The following is a 12,180-nucleotide window of genomic DNA, read 5'->3' as shown; positions in this document are numbered from 1 at the left end:
ACTGTGAACTTTAGCCAGTAAGTCACAGCCACGTGGCGATACTCAGATTAATAGAAAATGATTGAATTAATATGTAAGGGTTAGCCAATAAGAAGCTAGAGCTAATGGGCCAAGTGGTGATTTAATTTTCTGTGTGATTATTTCGGAGCTAAGTGGCCGGGAACCAACAGGTGGCCCTCTCCTTACTACATGGGTCCAGTTCAGTTTCCCACCATGGGACAAGTTGTGTCCTTAAGCCGTGGCAAACTGAAGTCCTGGAACTGAGTCACAATACACTTTTCCTTAATTGTTTTCCTGCTAGGAATTTAGATCACAGAGCACAAAAGTAACTAATCGATCTTTCAGAGAACAGCTGAGTGACACAGATGGCTCTTTCGTGCCTGTTCCAGGCAGCAGGTCGCTGTTACAGAACACCAGTCAAAAGGTTGTGGCTCTGTGCACATTCGTAAGTTGTGGTACTAGCAGTTCTGCTTGGTGGTTTTACAGTTTCCAGTAAGTCCTTTTCTTAACTTTAAGATTATTATTTCATTACTTTTCCAGCGTTTCTAAATGCATAAACAGTACTTTGCTGAATGTTCAACTGTTGGATCTCTGTTAAAAAGCCCTGCTGTATTTGCTGTGGATGTAGTATCATTTTCATCTTACAGGCAAGCAGACCGTACTCCGTATTGTTTTCCCTGAGACCTGAATCATGTGGTAAATCTCTCGTGTAATTCCACAAGACAGAACTCTCTTCCTGTTAGTCTACTCCTTAAGCATTATATATAGTAAGTGACTATGTAGACAGTGTCACTGGGGAAGCTGCAGGAATACGAGTGTGCATATGTAGACATGCTCATTGTAACACACTGAGGTGACCCTAGGAAAGCAGACACCATACTCTTGGGTGGGTGTGCCCTGCTCTGTCCGGAAGCACCCTTTGCTTTTTAATGAGGCCAACTGTGTTGACTTGTCCTGAAGCCCTTTTCTTTAATGGAGCTAGAAACTTGGGCTTTAGCAGCAGTCTGTGCAAACAGCCCCAGGCTGCTCAGTGAGGAGCTGTTCCTGTCCAGTCTGACAGCCGAGCACCATGGGAACTGAGCAGCTGTGTGCTGTGAGATGCAGTCTTGTTCATAATGTAGTACTCCTCAGACGCTTTCATAATGGGTTTTGGAAGTTTATGTATTATTTCCTTTGGCTAATGTATATTTATTCTTATCTATTTTAAAGGCTGGTATTTCTTCTTTGTCAAAAGAATGCTGTCTACTCCAGGCCTGTTTGGAGACCTAATAATCCACGCTACCCAAAACATCAGAGTTAGTCTGATTGTGCTGGTCCATCACCTGGCTAAGGGGCTACCCCTTAGGAAGGCCAGTTCACTTTAGTTCATGTGAAAGAGAGGAGGAATAATTATCTCTTTAATGAGATAATGTACTTTTCTTTGCTAGGAAGCCATGCCCAGGTACAGTTAATATTGAGCTGCCATGAAGCTCTGTTAGGTTGCACACCTCTCAGAAAAAGCTGTGATTTCTTTCTTTTCTGTCTTCCCCCAGAACGGTCCTGACCTTGGGCATGCTTTCCCTTACCCTTTGGCTCTCACTTTTTCTCTGGAGCCTTCCTACATGTCTGTGTGACTGCTTGTTCAAAATGTAGCTAACAGCTGTTGTTAAACATGCTATCTTTACTCAGATTGCATCTGCAATGTCTCGTCCTCCCTTCCGGTAGCTGTTGCGATTTCCATTTTGTCCACCCTGTTGTTGATTAAAGTCTAATAAAATTGTTTGGAGCTTCCCTCTGTGTCTGTTCTCAGTTATTTTATTGATAAGACTAAGTGCCCCTAAAGGGCTCCACAGTTTTCTCAGTAACGTGACATCCTAAGTGGGGCCCCCAAGTTGCCAGTAATAACACGAGATGAATAACTATAGATTTGACATAGGTATGTTCAAATTCTATTTAAAGACTCAGACCATTATGAAATCTTAAGAATTCAAGGGTTTGGGAAGCTCTCAATACAACTCTAGGAATCCCGTTACACAGGCAGGAGGTAGAGGAGCTATAGCCAAGATTCAGAGCATTTGTTTAATATGCAAAGTTCACAGACAGTTCCCTTAGTTTGTTGTAAGCACACATTACTCACAAACAGTAAATTGTTAATGAAAGACAATTAGATAAAACTAAAGAAGTACAAATGCCCAGTCTCAAAAATTGCACAGTTAAAATACTTCCTCCTTTGAGCGTTATCTCTGGTTTCAACGTGGGTTTCTTCAGGTGTGGGAGACTTGCGGCTGCAGCCCCAAATGACAACACTTCCTTTCATTGTATTGTTGTGTGAAATAGCACCATTGAGCTGATGGGAGGACACGACTATAACAATTACAGTGGTAACCACTTAATATTGCTCCAACATATTCATTGGCAAGGCCAGGTAAGTTATATCTGACAGGTGGCATAAATGACCTTGCTACTTCCCACCCCGACCATTGTGATTTTCATAATGTCAGTGTGGCAATGACCTCATTCCAGCAGAAGAATAAGTGTTTAAAGGGTACCCAAGGTCCTTTCCACAGAGGAAAAGCTTAAGTACAAGGGTTCTTGTAGACATCATTACCTGTAGTGGCAGCTCTGGGTGGGGTTTTGATCCTGGGATATTCTGAGAAAGACTCTGCCGTGCAGTATTCTGGGTTATTGGGACTCAAAGTTATCATTTTCTTTATTTTTGTAGGGTTTTGTTATTTTATATTTAACTCCTGCTTGGGGGAGTTATCACTTTAGATTTGTTCTTTGTAATTATGTGTGTATCTGTCCTTGTGGGCAGGGGGAGGGTACCTTCAGAGCCCAGAAGAAGGTGTTTGGCACCCTGGAGCAGGTATGGTGTTTGTGAACTGTTGTGTGGGTACTTGGGAACTCACCGGGACCGGCTATCAGAGCAGAGAGTGTCCTAACCAGTGATCCATAGTTCCCAACTCTGAGCTCCACTTTAAGTGTTTTAATTCCTTCTCAATTGAATCTTTAATTGTAACAAATGGAAATGTCAACTCTTGACAGAAACATTTTCAATGTCTGTGGTTTATAGCACTTCTAATACCCCAGCTTCACTTTGTGTTTGTAAAAATCCGATTTTAACACTAGCTCAGCAATCCAGTTTTAGTTTTCAGCTCATTTATTTTGTACATGAGAGCAGGTAAACACACCTCATGATGATGTCATTCTGGAAAGCAGGTCTCTCCATGAGCTCTAAGTCAGGTCACCAAAGCCAAACGTTTTTGTTGTTAGTAAGTGAAAACCCCATTACCACTCAGATGTGCAAAGATGGTCTCAATACTGGCTTTATTTGTGTGATTTTAAAGCTTGTTATATTTTGTTTTTGGGAAAAGGTCTCATAGCCTAGGCTGGCCTCTATTTGGGACTCTGTATAGCAAAGGATAACAAACCTCCCGAATGCTGGGATTAGTTGTGTACCTACCAAAATAAACTAGAGGAGAAATAGGAAAACTAAATATTGTCTGAAGTTAAGATCAACCCATTCAGTCTTTGTTGTTCATTTTCATCTTCAATCTTTAAAATGGAAATTATTCAGTTACTTAATACAAAGTATTTATGTCTTGCGAATCCTTATTTGCCCCGGAGGTCTCGTTCAGTTTAATCATGTTCATCATATTCTTCCTAAATACTTAATGCTTGTCCCTCCCACAAGTTTTAGGAAAGAAGAGTTTTTAAGCTTCTGATTCCTGACTGGATATCTTAACATTTCTCTTGTATATGTACATGAATATACACGTCAATCACACACACAATTGACATTGTTTACTATGTCTTTATTTCTAAGGGTGGGACTAATTGGACCCAGTGTCAATCACTACAAATATCATACTCTCTTCTCATTGAAAGATTCTTTTCCCCTTTTCCTTTGATCATCCGAGAAAAGCAAACACTGATAATTACAAAGTGCATGGATGTGGTACCAGCTTTGTGCAACATGATGCCCATGCTTTGGTTTTAATGGTCATCTCTGCCTTTTAAGGACAATAAATAATGACAGCTAACTAAAAAAGACACTTTTAAAAAATGTGATCTGTGACAGATAACTTTCTGTGACTATTTACCTAGCTCACCTCGATGTCCAATCAGTTTGTGTGAATCTGTATAGAACACGGTGCTCAACTGTTGAAACAGCTCATCACCCACCATAGAATCGTGAATATTTCTACTTCGGAGTAAGAATGCTGTCAGGTGTGAACATGGCTGAGATCCTAGTTAAGATACTCGCCGGGCACATTGACCCTCCATATGGTTTTAAAAACCTTAACACATCTGGTTTAGTAATAAGATACTTAATTTTTATTTCCCGCTCATGATTACTTTATGGGTGCCACACAGAAGTTAACTTTATAACATCGCTACAGATTGCACTGACTCCCCATACTTTTGTTTTTTCACCCCTTTGGGAAGTTGGACCTTCACTGAATTCAAGATGGAATACTTAATTTGATGAGTTTAATGCTTTGTAAATTAACATTTAAATGAGACTGCAAAACAAAATAATGGATTAAACCGTTGTTTTGAAATGTTCAGCTGTTCAGCGAGACAGGTGTAGTTTTTAATGAGAAGGCTTTGCTGTTCAATATCCTTAATTAGATCCTGTCCAGCATACTTCGTTCAGATTGCAGTGTGTCATAAATACATGCTGGATTTTGAAGACTTGGTTCAAGAAAAAGATGAAAGCTATTTCAATATTCTTTTCCACTGATGACATAAAGTAACCTGTATATATAATGTTGAATAAATTATAAAAATTAATTGACCTATTTTTACTTTTCCTAATGGGGCACACTAGGAGATTTCCATTTACATCTGCACTTGCAACTCATGTGTCTGTTGTTGAGCACTGTGTGAGAAGGACCAGATAAAACACGGCATGATAGTTGCTTTCAGAAACCGGCGCTAGCTAAGCTCCACAATGCTCTGGAACTCTTTTTTTCGTGATTTAAATTTAAACAAAACTCCAAACATTTCTATCTTCAAATGTGTGTCGCATCCATTTAAAAACATGCATTTGTCAAAATAACAAGACTTCACAATAGCCAGAAAAATCAGCTGTCAAAGTGTATAAAACCTCAAGTCCTCCAAGCTCGCCTCCGAGGTGACGACGACTCAGGGGCGACGCACACAGTTTCAGGCTTAGGACCAGATGTGTGTCACTTCCAGTGGCGAAGGCTCACACGACAGAACTCTCTAAAGAAGCATATACCGCATCCGAGGTTTGTTCTGGGATTCCCTCTGCACTGATTGAAAGAGGATTACATGTCCGTCCAATCTTTCATCGCTGGAAGCCTTGTACCAAGCGTTCCTTACGAACTCACTCCCTCAGGCCCTTCACCTTTCCAGGTCCCACTGCAGGCTCTGCTTCTTGGAATCTTGCTCACTTGATATTTTCTCCTCATTTCCTTTTTGCTCCAAGTCAGGACAAACAAGTCAGTAGGGGAACGGAGAAGACAAGGAAGCCACCAAAGCAGAAGCATTTCTGAGTGTTGTGGCAAGGGCTGCAAAGATCCTTCCGTGGCGGAGTTCCCCTCCAGTTCCATCAAACCGGTATGACTTCAGGCGGGGCGCCCTCTGCAGGTGGCAGTGAATTTGAACCTGTCTGCGGCACTGGCACAACAACGGCATCTTTGATTTCCGTGTTCACATTACAGGAGAAGTTCTTCTCCAGTTTGTTGGCAGTGTCTGGGCAATTCTGCACAAAGATCACACGATTGTAGGCCTTCAGCCTACGCCACAGTTGAACGTAGACTTTACACTGTACATACATGAAGACGAGACCTCCCGTGAAGCCAATGGCCACCACAACCAGTTTTGTCCAAAACGGCCATTCCAGCACACCTGTGAGACAGAAAGAGCGGGAGATGTTATTAAGCAGGCGTGTCTACATTTGGTGTCCCCCACTATGATCCCTATGACACATACTTTTCTGAATCGTGTATGTTGTGGCGCAAGGTCGGCCAAAGGGAATAGGGTCAACTTGTGGCTCCCCAGACTCTGGGGACATCTTCAGTATGTCCAGACTTCTCAGGAAGCAATACTACTGATTCACTCACAGAGCGAGGCTGCAAGGATGTCAATGAGCCCTGGGTATAACAATTTCTTTCTCTTGTGAACAATGCAAACTTTGGGACCCTGGCAAAAGCTTTCGTGTTTTCTATCCTGTTGGTCATTTATAAAGCTAGTGTTTTTCTAACATGACTTCCCTGGATCTTTATAAGAAAAAAGTTTCTTTAAGTGTGTAACCTCTTTTGGTTTGAAAATGAAACTTTTCCTTTGAAAAATTGTGTGTGTGTTGGGGGGGGGGCAACTCTCTAACCTTAAATGGATTTAATTATTGGCAGGAAACATCTCCCCACTGCTGTTGATGCCACCTTAATCTCTTTCCGACTTTGCTCACCTACATGTATTTCTATGCTTCTTTTAGTAATCAAATAGGAAGCTTATCTTTACAGTGGATTAGGAAGGTCCAGTAGAATTCACAAGAAAGTTTCTGCATAGCCAGGAAGCTCCCTTTAGCTACTTCTCTCCTATACTTGATCTAAAGTTCTATCTGTGTAATGTTGGAAACCAACTGTTCCCTGTCCTAATACAGGTTCAGGCTGCAGCATGGGCTGTCCCCATTCTCTTTATAAACTACGGATTCATTAGTGCCCACTCCAGTGAGAAAAGGATGCAGTTTGTGCCATGAGGTTGACAAACACGGAATTCATGCTTCAATTAGTGGCATTACTTCCTGCTGCTCTCTGTGAAACTGCATGATCTCTATCGCCATAGCATTCTAGGTCAACCTTTTGTTTTGGCATCTAAAGAAAAGCAATGCTTTTGCTGTCTGAAAAGGCAAATGCCGTTTTCAAAATACTTCACTTTGTCTATGTAGAATTCCACTAGAAATGCTACTGATGTCGATTAATTCGCTTTGGAGCAAATGGAAGGACTGAGAATACTAAATTGGGAGGGGTGCTGGACACCGTCTGGACTTCCTGAGTCAGGACTTTGGAGAAGTCCTGTGGGCATTATGTTCCCACGGGTCAAACATAGGTCCCTCAGGCTTCACCACAAGTGTCTAGCTTGCTGAGCCATCTTGCTCCTTTTTGAATTCCATGCAACTGTCAAGTTAGGAAGGCAGGTGATCATGCTAGATCATGCTAGATGATTAGAACACTAACAAAAGCCAAGCTGGAGAGATAGGTAGCTCAGCTGTTAATATTTAAAGGGACATGATCTCAGTTTATGTTGTTAGAGTGCTTACAGCTACTTTTCATTTTCTGCCCTCCAGTGTACTGACATGCGCATTCGCGCGCGCGCGCACACACACACACACACCACAAATATTTAGAAAAATATCCAAACTCCTACACAGTTTAACTGCCCCTGCCGTTCTAGTTAATCTCCTTCCTTTGCCAGACAGGTAAAGGAACCTATGCTTGACTATGCAGGTGCTGGTTGGGGTCCCGGCTCTCTCCAGGTGCAGCGGTTGACTGTAGATACCAGCCCACCTGGCTCAGGCAGAACACATGCCTAATCAAAACACAGAATGAGGTGAAATAAATGGTTGCTGTTCTAAGTCACCATGTGTGGGTGGATTTTTACGTCGTAGAGACCAACTGACACATTGCTTAAAAATGGAGGTGAAAGTCACGCCTCCCCATGGGGTTCTTGGTGTTAGCTCAGTGAAGAAACAGTGTGGCGTGTGAATAGCCACTACGGTGCTCCAAGTGACTTGAGGGTTCCATGCCCCTGGCTGGCTAAGCGATTTCTGTGGTGCCCACACTCAGATATTTCTCACTTCTTGTAGGCTCCAACTTCCAGATGCTTCCAGAATCCAGGGTTCTGAAATCCAGTTAACTGCCAACCATGGCATTGGTACAGAGGCCACTGTATACAGCCTCACCATATGTACCCAGCATCGCTAGCTATTTTAATTCTTTTCACCAGAGGGATACCTCAAAAAGACTGCCAAAAATCAATGAAAAGGTCTTTACACAGAAGGAAGGAGCAGCCGTGTGCACTGAATTTGTTAGGGAGTTCTTATTTCAAGCTTCCAAACAAATGGCAGTAGCTTATAAATTGGGCCACAGTCCCTGGGCCTTTCAGACACGCTTCTTCCCTAGGAATTCTGTCTCTCAGAAAATGCATTTCCCTTGATGGCAGAGCCAGCTCTCTGTCCCCTCTGGCACACAGACTAGGATATATCTGTTCTCTCTTTAAGTCAAATCAGAGAAATCAGAAGGCCCCAGATGGGCTTGTAATGTGGCTGCAGATCAAGCAAGTTAACATTTTTTTTCTCATCTGTAAACCAGTAGTCTATCTCTATATCTTTCTTTTAAGTATGGTATTTCTTAGGGCTCTGGATATCGTGTCACGTGAATGGAAACACCTAGGATGTTTAAAGCCTTTAAATCTCTCAGCAGTGAAGGAGAGGGCCCAGAAGCTGCAGGGACACTGCTTGTCTTGACAAAATATCACACTGCTACCCTGGAATGTGGCTGCTGGCGCTTTGATCACATGCATGGGAAGTGTGTGTGGCTTGATGCTCTCTGCTTTCCCCTTTGCAGCTTCTTAAATTAAACAAGACAGTGTATATTTTTTCTTAATTTCTTTTAATATTCCAACTAAGTTCTTAAATAATATTAAAATTTAAAATTCAGTGTAAATAAACTATGAATGGTGTAGCACGATGCTTATATAAACACATCTCAATTAACCCGATGCAAAAACCTGCTTCATGGTGTCTGAAAGCGAGTCAGATAAAAAAGCCTCTAGAAGGCACAGAGTCTAGCTTTCTTGGTTTCCCAAATGAAGAAGCTGTGCTTTGAAGAGATGATTTCCTTCAGCACAACTGCCAGAGAAGAGACAGAGCTAGCACCCTGGCCTGCCAGGAACTGCTAGCCAGTGTCTGTCATATTAGGGCTTTGCTGATCTCTAGAAGTCAGGTACAGTTATGGCCATGGCTGTGGCTACAGCTATGGCTACCATTATCACTTTAGCTATGGCTACTGCTGTGGCTACCTTTATCATTTTGGTTATGGCTACAGCTATGGCTACCATTATCACTTTGGCTATGGCTACTTCTACAGCTATGGGCAGTGAACTGTTTTGAACTTCCACCAATGCCAAGTGCTCTCTGAATAATAAGACGTGGTCCTGACCTAGAGGAGCGACTGCCAGTATTTGCTTGCCCAGTGCCAAAAGATCAGCCCTGAAAACATAGCAGTATTCTAAAAGACAATACAAATCCCTGTAGAAGAAACATTCAATTCATAGCACAAACTATTTTTGTTTTTTAAAAGAGGTCTTTTTTAAAAAAAAATAAAATAATATACTGAAATATTTGTGTAGAACATGAAGGGAAGAAGCAGGAGGACCAATTGCTGCTCAAGTGGAAGAGGTAGCTGCAGCAATAATTTAGATTGTTAATGTGAGACAGGGAGGTGGTGCGCCATGTGGGGGGCACCAGACACACCTACTCTAAGAGAGCAGCATCTTCAACTACACAAAGGGCCTGCTTATCTCCTGTTGTCACTACAGGCAAATTCACTGCTTTAGACTCAGCATCTGTTCTGGTTGGAAAGGACAATTTGTTCCTCTTTAGACATTTCTTGAGGTTTTCTGGATGGATTTAAAATATCCTAGCTTGTTTAATCATACCGTCCTTCTCCAGTAACTTCAAAGGTAAATTCAGGATCAGTGATCACAATGCCTGAGGAAGATGAAGATGCTAAGAGCTCAGCCTGATGGTGTCACCCCACAGTGTGTGTGTGTAGGGGAGCTTCAGACAACTCCGCCAGGTGTGCATGCTTCCCTGCCGTATGTGGGGGAAAGGCTGTCCCACAAGTACACAGCTGTGTGGGGAGCCACAGACTCTTCTGCTCCACAAAGACCTGCTTCCGAAGCGACCAAAGATACCAAATATAAAATAATACCAAAGAGAGAGATGATCTCATTGTGGTTTCTGATAGGAAGCAGAAATAATACAAACACTATCTAATCTCTGCATGAAAGTCAAATCTGGATTATCAACTAAACTTTAAAGAAAAAAAAAGTACTAGCTGGAAAACCTGATGACCTGAGCTCAATCCTTGAGACTCAGAGGATGGAAGAAGAGAATCAACTCTTACAAACAGTTCTATGACCCCACACACATACCCAGGCATGTATACATAAATGAATAATAAATACTTATAATTTAAAATTTTTTAAAAAAGAGTCTCATATAGCTTACCCTAGCCTTGAACTCGCTCTGTAGCCAAAAATGACTGAACTTATGATCTCTCTGCCACTTTCCTGTTCTCCAAGATGACAGATGCAGCCATCGCACCCTGTTTACGTGGTAATGGTGACCAACATCACTGTCGCTACCAGGCAGGCACTCACTCTCCTAACTGAGCTACATCACCAGCACCAAGGTCTCGATTGGGAAATCAGACTTCTGTAGGGGTTTTTGCCGTGTAAAGTATTGTAGCTGTGTTGTGCTGCAGACGGCAGTGCTGGAGAGAAGTGACTCATGGCCCTTAGAGGTCCCCTAGAAGACTGTGAGTGAGTCCCAGATCATTGGGCATTGAGTTATTTACATTGGTGGAGTTGGCTTTTGGAGATCATGACTGTGCCTTGGTCCTTCCTTCTCGGAGAAAGCATTTGAGTTAGTTTGATTTTTACAGGAGCCCACAGCTGAAAGACTTCGAACTTTTTAAAGAGAGTTTGGATTTTTACAGAGATTGGATATTTTTAAGAGACTGAACTGATGTGTTTGAATTTATAAGAACTGTGCCTTTTAATGTTATGTATGTTTTATGACATGTTATTAATATTAAGGCGCCATCTTGTGGATACACGAGGAAAGGAAATTTCTAACTGAAAAATGATGTTTAAGTGTCAAGTTGGCAAAGGGTCAGTTGTATTGGCCAGTTTTATGTCATCTTAACACAAGCTAGAGTCATCTGAGAGGAAGGAGCCTCAATTGAGAAAATGCCCCCATAAGATCCAGCTTTCTTTTTCCTTTTTTTAAATTTAAATTTATTTTTTAAAACAATCTTTTCTCATTTTACAGATCAATACCAGTACCCTCTCCCTTCTCACATCCCACTCTCTCATCCCCCCCCATCCACTCCTCAGAGAGGGTGAGGCCTCCCATGGGGAGTCAACAAAGTCTGTCATATCACTTGAGGCAGGACACTCCCCCACCCCCACCCCCGTATCTAGGTAGAATAAGGTATCGTTCCATGGGGAATGGACTCCAAAGAGACAGTTCACACACTAGGGATAAAAACTGGTTCCACTGCCAGTGGCCCCACAAACTACCCAAGCCACACAGCTATCAATCACATTCAGAGGGCCTAGTTCAGTCCTATGCAGGTTCCCCAGCTGTCAGTCTGGAGTCAGTGAGGTCCCACTATCTCAGGCCAGATGTTGCTGTGGGTATCTGCATCATGGTCTCGATGGTCCCACTATCTCAGGCCAGATGTTGCTGTGGGTATCCACATCATGGTCTCGATCCCTTTGCTCCTATTCTCACTCCTCCCTCTCTACAACTGGACTCCAGAGCTCTGCCCAGTGCTTTGCTGTGGATCTCTGCATCTGCTTCCATCAGCTACTGGATGAAGGTTCTATGATGACAATTGAGGTAGTCTTCAATCTGATTACAGGGGAAGGGTAGTTCAGGTACCCACCACTATTACTTAGATTCTTAGCAGGGCTCATCCTTGGGGTTCCTGGGAATTTCCCTAGTGTCAGGTTTCTCTCTAACCCCATAATGGCTCCATCTATTAAAATATATCTTTTCTTGCTCTCCATCTCTTACCTTCCCCTAACTCAACCTTCCTGATCCCTCATCTTCTCCTCTCCATTCTCCTTCTCCCCTTCCTACTCCCTTTCCCCCCACCCCCACATGTTCACAATTAACTCAGGAGATCTTATCTATTTCCCCTTCCCATGGGGAATCCATGTACATTTTCTGGCTTCTCTGGGGTTGTGGACTGTAGGCTGGTTATCCTTTGTTTTACGTCAAATATCTATCTCTGGGTGAGTACATACTATATTTGTCTTTCTGGGTCTGGGTTACCTCACTCAGGATGTTTTTTTTTTATTTTAGTTCCATCCATTTGTCTTCAAATTTCAAGATATCCTTGCTTTTTAAACTGAGTAGTACTCCATTGTGTAAAT

General features: G+C 42.4%; 1 protein-coding gene across 10 annotated transcripts in view; it reads right to left on the bottom strand.

Moving 5' to 3' along the window:
* Positions 1-2,044: 2,044 nt before the first annotated feature.
* Marchf1 (membrane associated ring-CH-type finger 1) overlaps positions 2,045-12,180 on the bottom strand; it is an 814,098-nt gene continuing 803,962 nt past the window's right edge. For 7 of the 10 annotated variants that reach the window (XM_075986882.1, XM_075986884.1, XM_075986889.1 and 4 more), the window contains one exon: positions 3,778-5,859. In XM_075986882.1, coding sequence (XP_075842997.1) covers positions 5,561-5,859 — 299 coding nt within the window. In that variant the 3' untranslated portion in view covers positions 3,778-5,560. Of the gene's footprint in view, positions 5,860-12,180 lie in introns of all 10 variants that reach the window. The other 3 variants (XM_075986881.1, XM_075986887.1, XM_075986891.1) reach the window with 2 other exon arrangements.

The sequence above is a fragment of the Microtus pennsylvanicus genome, chromosome 9 (genome assembly GCF_037038515.1).
Source record: "Microtus pennsylvanicus isolate mMicPen1 chromosome 9, mMicPen1.hap1, whole genome shotgun sequence".
Classification (NCBI taxonomy): Eukaryota; Metazoa; Chordata; class Mammalia; order Rodentia; family Cricetidae; genus Microtus; species Microtus pennsylvanicus.
Note: the sequence above shows the minus strand (reverse complement) of the source record. Positions and strands in the feature narration are given on the sequence as shown.